Source organism: Bactrocera neohumeralis, unplaced genomic scaffold (genome assembly GCF_024586455.1).
Source record: "Bactrocera neohumeralis isolate Rockhampton unplaced genomic scaffold, APGP_CSIRO_Bneo_wtdbg2-racon-allhic-juicebox.fasta_v2 cluster09, whole genome shotgun sequence".
NCBI lineage: Eukaryota > Metazoa > Arthropoda > Insecta > Diptera > Tephritidae > Bactrocera > Bactrocera neohumeralis.
The window spans coordinates 34,225,806-34,242,527 of NW_026089622.1; the positions used below are offsets into that span (position 1 = coordinate 34,225,806).

At 34.8% G+C, this 16,722-nt stretch overlaps 1 protein-coding gene and 1 long non-coding RNA gene across 3 annotated transcripts in view; both read left to right on the plus strand.

Annotated features, from left to right (window-relative positions):
* Positions 1-350, plus strand: part of LOC126764716 (uncharacterized) — a 1,262-nt gene extending 912 nt beyond the window's left edge. The window contains exon 2 of the mRNA XM_050482369.1: positions 338-350. Within this exon, the coding sequence (XP_050338326.1) occupies positions 338-350 (13 nt within the window). The remainder of the gene's footprint in view (positions 1-337) is intronic.
* Positions 351-9,027: 8,677 nt separating this feature from the next.
* LOC126764326 (uncharacterized) lies at positions 9,028-11,404 on the plus strand. 2 transcript variants are annotated; one of them, XR_007667939.1, is made up of 3 exons: positions 9,028-9,125; positions 9,960-10,152; positions 10,213-11,404. It is a non-coding gene; the product is annotated as an uncharacterized LOC126764326 (long non-coding RNA). The 2 variants fall into 2 exon arrangements; XR_007667938.1 differs by having other exon boundaries at positions 9,028-9,096.
* The last annotated feature ends 5,318 nt before the right edge of the window (positions 11,405-16,722 follow it).

Genomic DNA, 16,722 nt, shown 5'->3' on the forward strand with positions numbered 1-16,722 from the left:
CCCCGTTTGCCTTAAATTTAACTAAAGTGTGAGTAGCGAGGATATAGTTTTATTGTAGCAGAAAATGTGTGCTCAAGAAGGTGATAAAAAAATCACATGTATACAAAAGTTTTCGGAGGTTTTTTGATTCGCCCTTAAGAACGTGATAGGAAAGTGTGACAATTAAACCGGCACGCGTTACCGGCATGTCACTTGGTAACATGACCGGCACTGTTCTAACTGGGCGGCAATGTCGTACACATATGCATATGTATGCACATATAGAGCAGTGCGCGCACACTTTTTACTAATAAATGATAATATCACGATTTGAATTTGAATTCTAATTACGATTTAGAACTATGTGCTAATAGCTAGATGCGTATGAAAATTTAAGTGAAGAAATGTAATTTACATACAATATTATTGTAATATATTAAGTTTTTTAGGATATTATGATAGTATGCCACATACATATGTAGATATATATATATTTATATATAGCATATATACAAACATAAACACATATGAAATTATATTATAGTATCAAACAAAAGAAATATTTAAAAAATAGCTCTTTTTCGCACATTAACTACAATTATTGTTGTGGAAATAGCATAATTTAATTAGAATATTATCAGTTTTGCATGTATTCATAAAAATACTCAAAATCATAATCATATCAATTAATATGATGGCATGTAAACGTATAAAAATATAAGCAAAAGGCGTCTGTAATAGCAATGTATATTTCTGAGCATAATTTTCATTAAATGCTCACTCCGTTCACGCGCCACTGTTAAAATTTCTCCTTCTGAGCTAGGTGTGGTGAAACACCCTCATCACATTTTGTTAGCTTTTGACAGTTCACACGCTTGTCCGTTGTTGGATCTTCTCTATAAGCAGAGATAAAAGAGATCCATAACTCTCCTGTCACTGGAAATGTGAAAACCGCTCACCTACCGAACTTTGACAGTTGACTGGACTGGGTAGAGACTGACGTTTTGCAATTGGAATGACTGCAACGGCCAGATTGAAACTATACCAAAAATATATGTAAACGGAGGAATTCGTTGCCGCCGTTCAAGATCGCTAATAAAAATTTAAAACAATGAAAATCAAAGGAAATGGGAAATTTAAATATATTTCTAGAAACGATTTGTAATTTGATGCAAAATAGAATTAATTTTCAATTACAAATGATTAAAACATCTATTAATTGCGAACTAACAGGCTTAATTTACCTTATTAAGTATTGAAAGATCAAAATTTAGTTGTTTTAATATTTTTAAACAATATTGTTACTCGGCTTGCAAAAATCTGCGTTGCTGTCCCTCTGATCTTTATTTGCGTTTTGCCTTTCCTTGCACCATGCAGCAAAATTCTCCTTTTTACCGCAGCGGTAGCATTTGAAACTTTTTTTGCTTGCTTTTTTGATCGCTGCTAGCTGAATTTTGCATGTGCCGTTTTAGTATTCTTTTTTCGCCTGTACTTTCGCGCACCATAAATGCTTGCTACCTTTGGTGTGTTCCGAACTGGAGCATATGTATCTAAACACTTTAAGAAAAAAATTAAATTTAAATTCTCCACTTGGTCCTTCCAATCTTATCTTGTACGTGGAGTTGTTATGGAATTAAAAATAACTCCATAAGTCCCGCAATCTTCTTCTTCTTCTTCTTAATTGCGCGTACAGCGTTACGCGATTATACTTTAACAGAGCTGCCAGTCGTTTCTCGTCCATCGTGGACAACATGATATTCCAGCGTAGCCGCTGTCTTTTCCATTCGCTGAACTGTGTCAATGTCTTCCTCTATATCTCGGGTACAGCTCATCGTTCCATCGAATGCGATTTCGCCATCCGGAGAACGCGCAAAGGACCATAAATCTTTCGCAGAACTTTTCTCTCGAAAATCTCGCAACGTCGACTTCCATCAGTTGTTGACATCGTCCAAGCCTCTGCACCATATAGCAGGACGCGACTTATGAGTGACTTATAGAGTTTGGCTTTTGTTCGTCGAGAAAGGACTTTACTTTTCAATTGCCTACTCAGTCCTAAGTAGCACCTGTTGGCAAGAGTTATCCTGCGTTGGATTTCCAGGCTGACATTGTTGGTGGTGTTAATACTGGTTCCTAAATAGACGAAATTATCTACAACTTCAAAGTTATGACTGTCAACAGTGACGTGAGTGCCAAGTCGCGAGTGCGACGACTGTTTGTTTGATGACAGGAGATATTTCGTTTTGCCCTCGTTCACTGCCAGACCCATTTGTTTTGCTTCCTTGTCTAGTCTGGAGAAAGCAGAACTAAGGCCGATGATATCAACATCATCAGCATACGCCAGCAGCTGTACACTCTTATAAAAGATGGTACCTTCTCTATTAAGTTTTGCAGCTCGAACTATTTTCTCCAGAAGCAGGTTGAAAAAGTCACACGATAGGGAATCGCCTTGTCTGAAACCTCGTTTGGTATCGAACGGCTCGGAGAGGTTCTTCCCGATTCTGACGGAGTTTTCGTGTTGCTCAGCGTCGGTTTACACAGCCGTATTAGTTTTTCGGGGATACCAAATTCAGACATCGCGGCATAGAGGCAGTTCCTTTTCGTGCTGTCGAAAGCAGCTTTGAAATCGACGAAGAGGTGTTGTGTGTCGATTCTCCTTTCACGGGTCTTTTCCAAGATTTGGCGCATGGTGAATATCTGGTCGGTTGTTGATTTTCCAGGTCTAAAGCCACACTGATAAGGTCCAATCAGTTTGTTGACGCTGGGCTTTAATCTTTCACACAATACGCTCGATAGAACCTTATATGCGATGTTGAGGAGGCTAATCCCACGGTAGTTGGCGCAGATTGTGGGATCTCCTGTTTTATGGATTGGGCATAGCACACTTAAATTCCAATCGTTGGGCATGCTTTCGTCCGACCATATTTTACAAAGAAGCTGATGCATGCACCTTATCAGTTCTTCGCCGCCGTGTTTGAATAGCTCGGCCGGCAATCCGTCGGCCCCTGCCGCTTTGTTGTTCTTCAGGCGGGCAAATGATATTCGAACTTCTTCATGGTCGGGTAATGGAACGTCTGCTCCATCGTCGTCGACTGGGGAATCGGTTTCGCCTTCTCCTGGCGTTGTACGTTCAGCAGGCTTGAGGTCCATAATTTAAGTGTGCTCTGGGCATCGCTGACTAGATCACCTTTGAGGGTTCTACAAGAGTATGCTCCGGTTTTGAAACCTTCTGTAAGCCGCCGCATTTTTTCGTAGAATTTTCGAGCATTACCCCTGTCGGCCAGCTTATCAAGCTCTTCATACTCACACATTTCGGCCTCTTTCTTTTTCTGTCTGCAAATGCGTCTCGCTTCCCTCTTCAACTCTCGGTATCTATCCCATCCCGCACGTGTTGTGGTCGATCGTAACGTTGCGAGGTAGGCAGCCTGTTTTCTCTCCGCTGCGACGCGGCACTACTCGTCGTACCAGTTGTTCTTTTGCACTTTCCGAAAACCAATGGTTTCGGATGCAGCTGTACGTAAGGAGTTTGAAATGCCGTCCCACAGTTCCCTTATACCGAGTTGTTGATGAGTGCTCTCAGAGAGCAGGAGTGCAACGTCGGAGCGTACGCACTTCTTGAACACTGGAGACGTGTCTTCCGTCTATCACAACATGATCGACCTGGTTGGTAGTTTTTCGATCCGGAGACAGCCAGGTAGCTTGATAAATCTTTTGTGCTGGAATCTAGTACTACAAATAACCATATTTCGGGCCACGGCGAAGTCGATCAGCCTCAACCCATTTGGGGATGTTTCCTCGTGGAAGCTGAATTTATCGACCGTAGTGCCAAAGATACCTTCTTTGCCCACCCTGGCGTTAAAGTCGCCAAGCACGATTTTGACATCGTGGCGGGGCAGCCTTCATAAGCGCGCTCCAAGCACTCATAGAAGGCATCTTTGGTCACATCGTCCTTCTCTTCCGTCGGGGCGTGGGCGCAGATCAGCGATATGTTGAAGAACCTCGCTTTGATGCGGATTGTGGCTAGACGTTCATTCACCGCAGTGAATGATAGTACTCGGCGACGGAGTCTCTCTCCTACCACGAATTCAACACCAAACTTGCGCTCCTTTATATGGCCACTGTAGCAAATGTCACAAGGACCTACTCGTCTCTGTCCTTGTCCCGTCCATCGCATTTATGGGACGGCGGTGATGTCAGCCTTTGTTTTTACGAGGACATCAACCAGCTGGGCAGCGGCACCTTCCCAATTAAGGGACCGGACATTCCAGGTGCATGCCCTGAATTCGTAGTCCTTATTTCGTTTGCCATAGTCGTCATCAAAAGGGGGGTCTCTCATCCGAGGCTGCTGTTGGTTTTTCATTGGGGTGAGTTTTTTACGTGGCGGGTCCCAAACCCAGCGCACAACCCTATGTAAGGGATGTTTCGCCTTCTCACTTTAGCTCGCCTTCGAACGGATGTTCTTAGGCTACCCAGAGGATACTTGGTCAAAGACCGGAAGTAGTGAGCTGCTTGAGCCATGTGTAAAAGAATCGCTTCTGGCCACTCCCAAGTGAATGGCGATCAGAGAACTTTCCTCACTTGCGTGAACTTCTACACATGACCCCATCCTCCCGTACATAAATACATACATATATTAAGTGATCAAATCTATGAAACGGGCGCGAAACCAACTAAAGCAAAACAAATACAAAAAACCAAAACTCAAATACGGGCGCGGTAAAAATCCAAATAAGCAAAAAACAACCCCAAAACATGCAGCAGAGCAGACAAGAATTACAAGCAACGTGGGAAGAAAATAAAAACTCGACACGGAAAACATCAAACAAAGAAAAAAACCAAAAAGAGAAAACGAGAAGAAACCAGAGAAAGAACGAAGACATACACATAAGTATTGCTACCCATAACCCTTGGCGGAGAAAAAAGTGAGTCCATTCCGATTAAATTTTTAAAAGAATTCTTTATGCACATATGTATGTATGTATGTTAATATGCAGTTTGAGCTGTAATACGGCATACAGCTACTTACAAAAAACCCAACTGTTCTGTACGAAAAACCAGTTAGACAGTTCGGTATATAAATGTATGTAGATAGGTACCGAAATAAATGAAAAAATTTCGGTACCTGCCGACTGCTTATTTTGTGTTTCCAAGCACACTATAATATTCCAAAATCAAAAAAAAAAATTTTTTTCAAAGTCAAGTATTCTTACTGTATTCTTACTTGCAAGTTTTGGTTATACCCATTGGGCTGATAAAGCAACTAGCAGGATCGCCTATAATAAATAAATATGCAAATGAATAAGCATATGTATCTGAACATTTTAAGAAAAAAAATTAAGTTTTAAGTGTGCTTAAATCGGCTGTTAATAGTGGTCACTTCTATTTACAGCAGGATAACGACCCAAAACACCCATCTTATCTTTTACGTGCAGAGTTGTTATGGAATTAAAAATAACTCCATACGTCCCGCAATCACCATACATTAATCCTATTCAAAACATCTGGTACTTTTTGGAAAATCGTATTCGAAAACATCGAATTTCATCAAAATAAATAAATGCTGGATCATGGACTTAGTGGGTCAAAATATCCGGAAATAATACTAGAAATAGAGTGGGGAGCATGCACCGATGTCTAGGGACAATAATAGCAACAAAATGTAGGCCAAAAACTGCTAAAACTATTGTAATTACTTTTGATTTCTATAAATAATAATTTTTTTGATATGCTAAATTTAATGTTAAATATACATCTTTTGAAATGCATAGAAAAAACCACAAAATTTATGCATTTTATAATTTGTTATAAAATAAAAATAAATAAACGTGTCGTAATTTAGTAGAACTAGGTGTATGTAAACTTTATTGGTTCACTGTAAGTATGTATATTTTCTATATATCGTCACCTAAAATACAAAATAACGTATCATCAAAATATTCGAAATTGAGTGTCTTATTGATTACGCTTCACTACTTCAAATTACATACATACATAATATTACATATGTTCAACATTTTCAGGTTCTGCGGTCAGATATAAACCAGTTTTAACCAATATTAAAATTTTGTTTCACTCATGTTCTATTTTATTTCGTGTTTAATTCTTGCCACTGTAAATTTCCGAAAATGTTGTTACGTTATTTTGCATTTCAGGTGACGATATGTATGTATTTTATATCAAAGCACACATGCATGTACGTACAAATTGAACTATTTCATGATGAATTCCTTAAAATCTTTCGGAATATACATATGTATAATAGTCATGTTTATGTTGTTATCTAAATATTTAATTAATGTAGGTTTGATAAGATATATACATACATATGTACATATTTATTTGCAGGCCTTTAAAAGTTTAAAGGCGAAGCGGTCGCACATATTCACGTATGTATGTAATTATGTGAGCATGTAAACAAAAGGAACCATACGCATAATGTTTGTAAATTTGTCCAGGCACAACTATGTATGTAAATATGTACACATATTGCTTCATGCGAAATCTCCGTTGTCCCGGGCAACCAATGGCCGAAGCTGAGATTTTGTCAAAGAGTCAACGTGTCGAAAGACTGACGCGACGACAAAGCGTCACAACATTGTGTTGTTGGCAGAAAACACAAACGAACATCGCCAATTGCCACTGCTTCCCTTGCCGCTGTAACAGCTTCTCCAACAAACCAGCGTAAATATGTATGTATGTATTTTTCTGTATGAGCTTGCATACATATCGACGCAGATTTTTGCAAGCCGCGTAACAATATTTTTTACATTCCTTGACAAATACAGTCAATCCCGGTTATGTGCCACAATCAAAGATACAAATTTTTGTGGTTTGTTCAAAATAAAAATATAATATGGGACATAAGCGAGTGCGAATACTTAAGCGAGTGGTACTTAAAACAATAATTTCTATGTATTTCAAAAAACAAACCGTGAGATGCAGCAAGATATAGGCAGTTAAGAGGGATGATTTTCATTTAAACGGAGTACTACTTAACCGGGAATCACTGTACACATAAATAAGAGGAATATTGAATATTTTTAATACGCTTTTATTAGCTTCACTTGTAGGTATGTATGTATGTATGTTTGTTTGTAACTTTTTTAAGTGGTGCTGAAACCTAGAATATGCTTGGTGACATATTTTTCATATATCGAGCATTCCACGCTTTTCTCACAATAATGCAGGAATTATTTTTCACTTTTTAGTTTGATATGTTTTAAAAGCGTGTTTTTTAGTTTTTTTAAACTATACTTATTTTTGATACATTTCTTGACTCGAAAATCGACAAATAAACTATGTTGTCAATTTTATTCTAATATATTTGAATACTTATATTTGCGGCGTTGACACTTTTTCCTTCTCATACAAATATCAGAAATTGTTAAATTTATGATTTTTAGCTTTTGCCATCATCGCGAAAAGACGCTTGTAGGCAAAGACATGCTCGGGGAGATGTAATGGTGTTTGTTTTTATGAATGAAGCAAGTTTGCCTGTTGAAAGTGCGCTTGCGTTCATGAATGAAAATATTGTTGTTAGGTGTTTTTCTACAAATTTGAGCATCGACTATTTGGCTGCCATATTGACTTGTGACGCTGCTGACGCTATTTGAAACCATTGTTGTTTTTGTAGAACAATATTTGTAATTTTTGCGGGTGACATATCTACATGTGAACGCATATAAATATGTATGTTGAGTACGCATTATTTGTGTGGGAATGTCATACGCACATATTTACATGTGTACGCATATAAGTATGTATGATGCTTTTTGAAACGACTGTTGTTTTTGTAAAGCAATGTTTGTAGTTTTTGTGGGTGACATATTTACATGTGTATGCATATTTGGGTGTTGGTTTGTGTATACATTATTTGTTCGGCAATGTCGTACACATATGCATATGTATGCACATATAGAGCAGTGCGCGCACACTTTTTACTAATAAATGATAATATCACGATTTGAATTTGAATTCTAATTACATATGTATATATGTAACTATGTGCTAATAGCTAGATGCGTATGAAAATTTAAGTGAAGAAATGTAATTTTCATACAATATTATTGTAATATATTAAGTTTTTTAGGATATTATGATAGTATGCCACATACATATGTATATATATATTAAGGTGGGCAAAAAAAAGTTTTTATTTTTTGTTTTCTTAGTTACCATGAAAATCTCATCCGACATGACTAAAAACAAGTTCTGGTAAAACCTGAGCTCTTTATATTAATATTAAGAGGTGCCTCATCGACATTTTCGATTTCCCTTATAAATAACACAGGAAATTGTGTTCTTTTTGTTTGGATTTTTAATGTACACAAACAAATAATTGGTAAGCGATAATCAACACTTATTCTTATAGGAAATTTACCGATCTACAAAAAAGGTCTAAAACATTTTTTGGCTGAGTCAACTCATTCAAAGTTATTCGTAGTTAAAGACCAACAAGAAATTATTAAAAATGATTTCCACAATTTTTAATCTTATATTACAAATTGGTGGCTAATAAACATAATAAATCATATTTTTTCGATTTATCTCATTTCTATTTAATTAATTTATAAAAGAAATTCAGGCAATCTTGTCATGCTGAACTTAATTGTTAATTTTCATTACTATTTTTGTATTATTATTATTGTATAGTAATTATCGATCACCTATATGGGAATATAAGTAAATATTATTCAAGCTTACGTGAAGTTTGTATTTTTCTCGTTAAAATTTATTTAAAAGCTTGGTACACTGCTCCATCTGCGATTCTGGCACCATACAATGACCTGACCTTCATGCAAGACTTAGTTGAGTATAAAACTGTGAACAGCTCCGTATCAACAGCAGCTTGTTCAAAAATTAAAAATCACCTGTGGTATTTGAGTGAACAGTTGGCCATTATTTCTCTTTTTGTTGATAATGTGCCTCTACCCAAGAATGATAGAAAAAAGATTGCGCAATGACGAGTTCAAATTTTGTTTGTTCTGCGCATCTACGTCACGGTTGACCAACGTACAATCAGCTGATTTTCAGTTGTTTGTTTTCCTTTGCAATAAGAAGCAATTTTGTATTGCAGGCATACAAAAATATGAATATAATTAAAAGTTAACATCAATATAAGTGAATATTAATAAAAGATATCAATATAAGTGAATATTTTATAGTGAACATTTGCCTACATATTCATTTAATTGTATTTTCATTGTATTATTTAAGTTTGTCTCTTTGCTGTGTTTGTTTCAACCATATACATACATACATTTATGCAAATAAAAAGATTGAATATTTTGTGACCAAGTATCAATTTATTGTCTTATTTAATTTTCTTTTTTTGCTATACATATGTTCAATTAAGTTTTTATTTAAGGAACGGGTCCTAAAATACATTCTAGCTATAAAAAACAATTATTTTACTTTCGAGCTACCATTTACAAAATTACTTAAATCTAAGTGCTTCTGGGCGTAATTTGTACATATACGAGTATGCAAATCAGCACCATTTACATCATCAAATACTGCTTGCAAGGCTCTCACATGCTCCATTAACATATCTGTTGGTTTTGAGAGTCCTCCTTCAGAAATCACCTCCCAAGTATAAGACGAACAATTTTCTGAATTGCCACAAATTTCGAGGTTGTCTTTACCGAGTTTGTGGCAGATGTACCCTGCCAAATTCTCAAGTCCGTCGTTGTTGAGAATCTCCAAGTCATCATTTTTTTCAATTGGGTCAGTGGAATTTAGATCAACTGACACACGTTGAAAAATATTACCTGTAAAAATATAATAAACATACATACATGCGTATAAATAAATGGAATAAATTGTTAGTTAAGATTATTATCATAATTAGGATAAGAAACAGTGCAAAAACTTAGTTTGTATATTAGTACATATTTGCATTTGTTAACATCAATACATTTTTATATTACAATGTTTTCTGTAGTTTTAGGTTTATAATACATATAATTTATAATACTTTTTAGAATTTTGGGACTTACCTGGCCGTTGATGAAAATGCAGCTAAGTTTTTGCTCCAAATTATTTCTGTGCAATTCCGAGGTTTTAATGGAAATCCTAAGGCGTTTAATTTCTGCTGACTGCTCGTTTCTGCACTTATTCAAAGTTCTAACACTATTCAGCCTTTGTCTAAAAAGAATTAGAAATACACATACTTATGTAAGAAAAAGATACTTCATCAATATCAAATAGGACTAACATTTCTGTTTCCAAATGCAGTATTTTCTCGTCTTTCTCGTCCTGCAGTTTGAGATGCCTCTCCAACCTCGTCTTCTTGAATTATTTCAACAGGGGCGGTATTCTTCAACATTATTGTCCTCTGCAGGAGCAGTTAACGTGGGAAAAGCGCTAGGCAGTAACTTAGTTGGATTCCGCGAACTTAAACCTGCAAGAGTGTTTGGTTATAAAAGTAAAATTATTGTAATCAAAATGCCAGAATTACACATTTCAAACTGCAAGTTGCATTAATTTTGTCCATACGACGACAAAAATTATCCATTGTTTTACCACTGTTTTATCTTTAGGGAAATGGAAAAATCTCCATTTCGTAGCACAATTTTTACCATTATTATTATTGCACCCAACACTGCGCAACTCATTTAAAAAAATATAAAATTTAACAATCAATACAACACTTGAAAACACAATTCGAATTCACTTTCAAAAGCGCGGGCGAATAATAAGTCAACCGTGACGTCAGCAAGAGCAGCTGACTGAAAGCAAACATGCGCATTGCGCAATCTTATTTCTATCATTCTTGGCCTCTACCCAAAAAAAAGAAAATGATTCAAGCTTTGAATAAAAAAGAAATAAACACTGATCCAAAAAAAAAATTTGAAATTGAGCCAGGAAATTCAGACCAATTCTTATCAGCAGATCTGAGTGACTTTATTTCGAAAAAGTCAATGACTATATGTAGTTCAAACATTCGATTTACCTACAAACTTCATTGACAAAAATGTGGAATCTTGGTCACAGGATGAAAGCTATCAAGAGAATCTAAGCGCATCAGCGTGGTCAATGATGCAGCAGAAAGAGGTGTTGGTTTAATAGAGGAGTACAACAAATGTCTTACTAAAAATGAAGAACAATTGCAATATTTATTGCAAGTTGTTAAAAATCACCGACAAAAATTTCCCGATTGTAAGAAAAAGACTTTTGTTTAATTTTGAAATAATCAATATGTAAGAGATATGAAATAAAAAGTTGTGTTGCAATCGAAAAATTACTGAAAAATGGCTCTTATTAAATTACATTTCCTGAGAGTCAGACTTTTTTTGTAGATCGGTAAATTTCCTATAAGAATTAGTGTTGATTATCGCTTACCAATTATTTGTTTGTGTACATTAAAAATCCAAACAAAAAGAACAAAATTTCCTGTGTTATTTATATGGGAAATCGAAAATGTCGATGAGGCACCTCTTAATATTAATATTAAGAGCTCAAGTTTTACCAGAACTTGTTTTTAGTCATGTCGGATGAGATTTTCATGGTAACTAAGAAAAAAAAATAAAAACTTTTTTTGGCCCACCTTAATATATATATAGCATATATACAAACATATTCACATATGAAATTATATTATGGTATCAAACAAAAGAAATATTTAAAAAATAGCTTTTTTTCGTACATTAACTACAATTATTGTTGTGGAAATAGCATAATTTAATTAGAATATTATCAGTTTTGCATGTATTCATAAAAATACTCAAAATCATAATCATATCAATTAATATGATGGCATGTAAACGTATAAAAATATAAGCAAAAGGCGTCTGTAATAGCAATGTACATATATTTCTGAGCATAATTTTCATTAAATGCTCAACTCTGTTCACGCGCCACTGTTAAAATTTCTCCTTCTGAGCTAGCTGTGGTGAAACACCCTCATCGCATTTTGTTAGCTTTTGACAGTTCACACGCTTGTCCGTTGTTGGATATTCTCTATAAGCAAAGATAAAAGAGATCCATAACTCTCCTGCAGAGAACGTATAATATAGAGAAGGTTCAACTACGGACAAGCGTGTGAACTGTCAAGAGCCATGAATTTTCTATTAGTGGATTTCACCACTTTTGGCTCGGCAGGAGAAATTTTAACAGAAATGAGTGAACAGAGCTGAGCATTGAATGACAATAATGCTCAGAAATATACATTGCTTTTACAGACGATTGTTGGCCTTTTGGCTTATATTTTTATACTTTTACATGCTATCATATCAATTGATATGAATATAATTTTGCAAATTTTTGTGAATTCATGCAAAATTGATAGCATTATTATTAAATTATGCTATTTTCATGGTAATATTTGTAGTTAATGGGCAAATGAGCTACCTTTTAAACATTCCTTATCTTTGATAATATTATATAATTTCGTATGCATGTATGTATATATGCTATATACATATATGAAATATTATCGTAATATCCTAAAAACATAATATATTACCATAATAATATACGAAATCATACCTCTTATCATTTAAAACTTTCATACGCATCTATCCTGGAGATATGTATGCAAGTACAAATCAATTTCAAATCAAGATATTATCATTTATCAGTAATAAATATTACTGTATATTTACATACATGCGTATGACATTCCCACACAAATAATGCACACACAATGTACATATATACATACATATCTGTATACAAATGTAAATATGTCACTCGCAAAAACTTCAAATATTGTTCAACAAAAACAACAATCGTCTAAAACATCATCACACATACTTATATACGTACACATGTAAATACATATGTATGTGCGTATGACATTCCCACATAAACAATGCATACACAACATACATACTTACATGCGTTCACATGTGGATATGTCACCCGCAAAAATTCTACAAAAACAACAATCGTTTGGAAAAGCATCAGAAACCAATATGGCAGCCAAATTGCCGACGTCAAAATTTGTAGTAAATTACACAACAACAAAATTTTCATTCATGAACGCAAATGTACTTTCGAAAAGCATATTCGATTCATTCATAAAAGCAGACGCCATTACATCTCCCCGAGCATGCCTTGCCTACAAGCGTCTTTTCGCGACGATTTCAAAAGCTAAAAATCATAAATTGAATATATTTCTGAAATGTATGAGAAGGAAAAAGTGTCAACCCCGCAAAAATAAGTATTAAAATATTTTAGAATAAAATTGACAACATACATAGATTATTTGTCGATTTTCAATTCAAGAAATTTTTCAAAGAAAATATTCAATATTCCTCTGATTCATGTGTAAAGTCAATCCCGGCTAAGTAGTACTCCGCTTAAATGAAAATCAAAACCCTCCCTCATCACTCTTAACAGCCTATATTATATCTTGCTGCATCTCACGGTTTGTTTTTTGAAATATATATAAAAATCATAAATTGAATATATTTCTGAAATGTATGAGAAGGAAAAAGTGTCAACCCCGCAAAAATAAGTATTAAAATATTTTAGAATAAAATTGACAACATACATAGATTATTTGTCGATTTTCAATTCAAGAAATTTTTCAAAGAAAATATTCAATATTCCTCTGATTCATGTGTACAGTCAATCCCGGCTAAGTAGTACTCCGCTTAAATGAAAATCAAAACCCTCCCTCATCACTCTTAACAGCCTATATTATATCTTGCTGCATCTCACGGTTTGTTTTTTGAAATACATAGAAGTTATTGTTTTAAGTACCACTTGCTTAAGTATCGGCACTCGCTTATGTGCCATATTACATTTTTATTTTTAACAAACCACAAAATTCTGTATCTTTGATTGTGGTACTTAACCGGGATTGACTGTATTTTTCAAGGAATGTAAAAAATATTTTGTAATGCTGAAATATTTTTACGCAGCTGCGTCGATATGTATGCAAGCTCACACACAAACATACATATTTACGCTGGTTTGTGGGCGAAGCTGTACAGCGGCAAGGAAAGCGGTGACAATCGTTTGATTTTTTTCGGTACAGCTCGGATTTTCTACCAACAACACATTTACCTTTTGACAAAACGTAAAGTTCGGCCAATGGTTGTCCGTGACAACGGAGTTTTTGTATGGAACAATGGGTGTATATATTTACACATAAAGATGTGTGTAGACAAATTTACAAACATTATGCGAATGATTCTTTCAAAATTGTTTACATGAACACAAAATTACATACATAAATATGTGAATATGTGAGTATTATGCGCATGGTTTTTTCAAATCTGTTTACATGCACACATAATTATATGCATATGACTTAAGATTTTATCAAAACCTCAAATGTCAAAAGTAAATAAATACATATGTATGTATATAAATATATAACTTAAAAAACATATATTAATTATAATTATATTAATTAAATATTTAAGTAATATTACAAATTTACTTAATTATACATTTCAACAGTTAAATCTGGAATTCATCATTAAATGGGTCAAATTGCACTTACATACATATGTATGTATGTACATACATATATACATTTGAGCTTTGTTATCAAATATGTATATGGAGAATATCCATAAATTATATCCATAGTCGCTTGCGCATTGTAAATATGCGAATCTGTAAGCGTACATTTCTAAACATTGAAATTGGCATTATTTTTCTCATTTAACACTGAAAATGCTCAATTCTGCTATTTTCGACCCCTTCATGTTAAATATTGGTGAAATCCGCTAATAATATTTTTGTGGTGAAATCCACTAATAGAAAACTCAACCCCTCCAAAAAGAGGAACGTGATGACAATCGGCACGCCATGAACCTTCTCTATATTATACGTTCTCTGTCTCCTGTCACTGGAAATGTGAAAACCGCTCACCTACCGAACTTTGACAGTTGACTGGATTGGGTAGGTTTTGACGTTTTGCAATTGGAATGACTGCAACGGCCAGATTGAAATTATACCAAAAATATATGTAAACGGAGGAATTCGTTGCCGCCGTTCAAGATAGCTAATAAAAATTTAAAACAAGGAAAATCAAAGGAAATGGGAAATTTACATATATTTCTAGAAACGATTTGTAATTTGATGCAAAATAGAATTAATTTTCAATTACAAATGATTAAAACATCTATTAATTGAGAACTAACAGGCTTAATTTACCTTATTAAGTATTGAAAGATCAGAATTTAGTTGTTTTAATATATGTAAACAATATTGTTACGCGGCTTGCAAAAATCTGCGTTGCTGTCCCTCTGATCTCTATTTGCGTTTTGCCTTTCCTTGCACCATACAGCAAAATTCTCCTTTTTACCGCAGCGGTAGCATTTGAAACTTTTTTTGCTTGCTTTTTTGATCGCTGCTAGCTGAATTTTGCATGTGCCGTTTTACTATTCTTTTTTTCGCCTGTACTTTCACGCACCATAAATGCTTGCTACCTTCGTTGTGTTCCGAACTGGCGCACTTCCGTCATTCACCCTCTTCTATCAACTTTATCTTGATAGCACTTAATTTTTGTTGCTCATCTCGAGATTCTCATGCCACAACTAAATCCTCGAAAGATTTCGGCAAGCTGGCGAGTCTAAACTCACCCTGTAAAGTAACTCAAATCTCGTCAAGCCTTTCTGCAACTGACGTTCAATCGCAAAAATATTTCTGAACACATTCACCGTCGATCATACACATTCTAGTAATCGTTTAAAGAGTGTTACCTTTCTTACTGGCCCCTTTGGCCTGTGAACATCACGTTGGGTATTCCATGATTCGCTTGCCGCCTTAAAATTTTTTATGTAGTTTATCTGAATAGGTGCTATTCTTTGTCACCAGGCTTTATACAAAGCACATCTCTGTTTGTCACGAACCGCGGCTTCCGATGAACAAGCACACTTCTAAGCTGATTGCTCCACGAGTTGTAATTTGACTCAGTTAGTTTTTCAATGTTAAATATTGACGAACTTACTTTAAACAACTATATACTCTTTGTCACTTTGGATCCCAGGAATTTGCACGTGGGCCCATAACCCGTTAAAATTTCTGCTTTCAATACGTTTTATTTCTCCAATGATTAAAACAAGGAATCGTTTTTATTGTTTCCTTTTTTTAGTTTCGACAATAGTGATAACCAAAAAGTGGGCAATCGAAATTGATTGTTGATAGGCGTTTACAACAGCAGGCATTAGGAACCTTGGCGAAAAGATCGCGCAGAGTTTGGGTGAACCAGGCAAGCATATGTCTAAAATAACAATTTATTTATTTCCTTAGTATTTGTATGTGCTTTTAGATGACACTTTCCAATTTGATGGTGTGTCGTCAAATAATGTAACATTGTGTTTGTACATACATATGTATGTAAGTATTTGATTATATGTTGTTCCTAAAGAATTTATGGACATGTTTCTAATGGCAGATAAAAATTTTACGCATACATTTTTTTAAAATTGTTCAAAAGGTTGCAACAATTTCGACAATGTTCCAATTGTAAAGTTCAATACTGTTCCGAAGATTGTCGCATGGAAGCTTTAAATAAATACCATCGAGTTGCTTGTATGGGTGCTTTCCACACAAATGACAGACAGGTAATAAAGGCATTGAATGAAATATGGAGGTAAGTGAAATAAATACCTTGCACATTACTTTTTTCAAAATTTTCGATACTTTCAGACAAATACATTGTTCGCCTAGAACTGCTACAATTATGTTAATTGTTCTTTTAATGGACACGTATAAACAAAGGAACAACAAAGAACAGTTTCTCTAGTCACGTCAATCCTTCCAATCCCTACTAGTGAATAC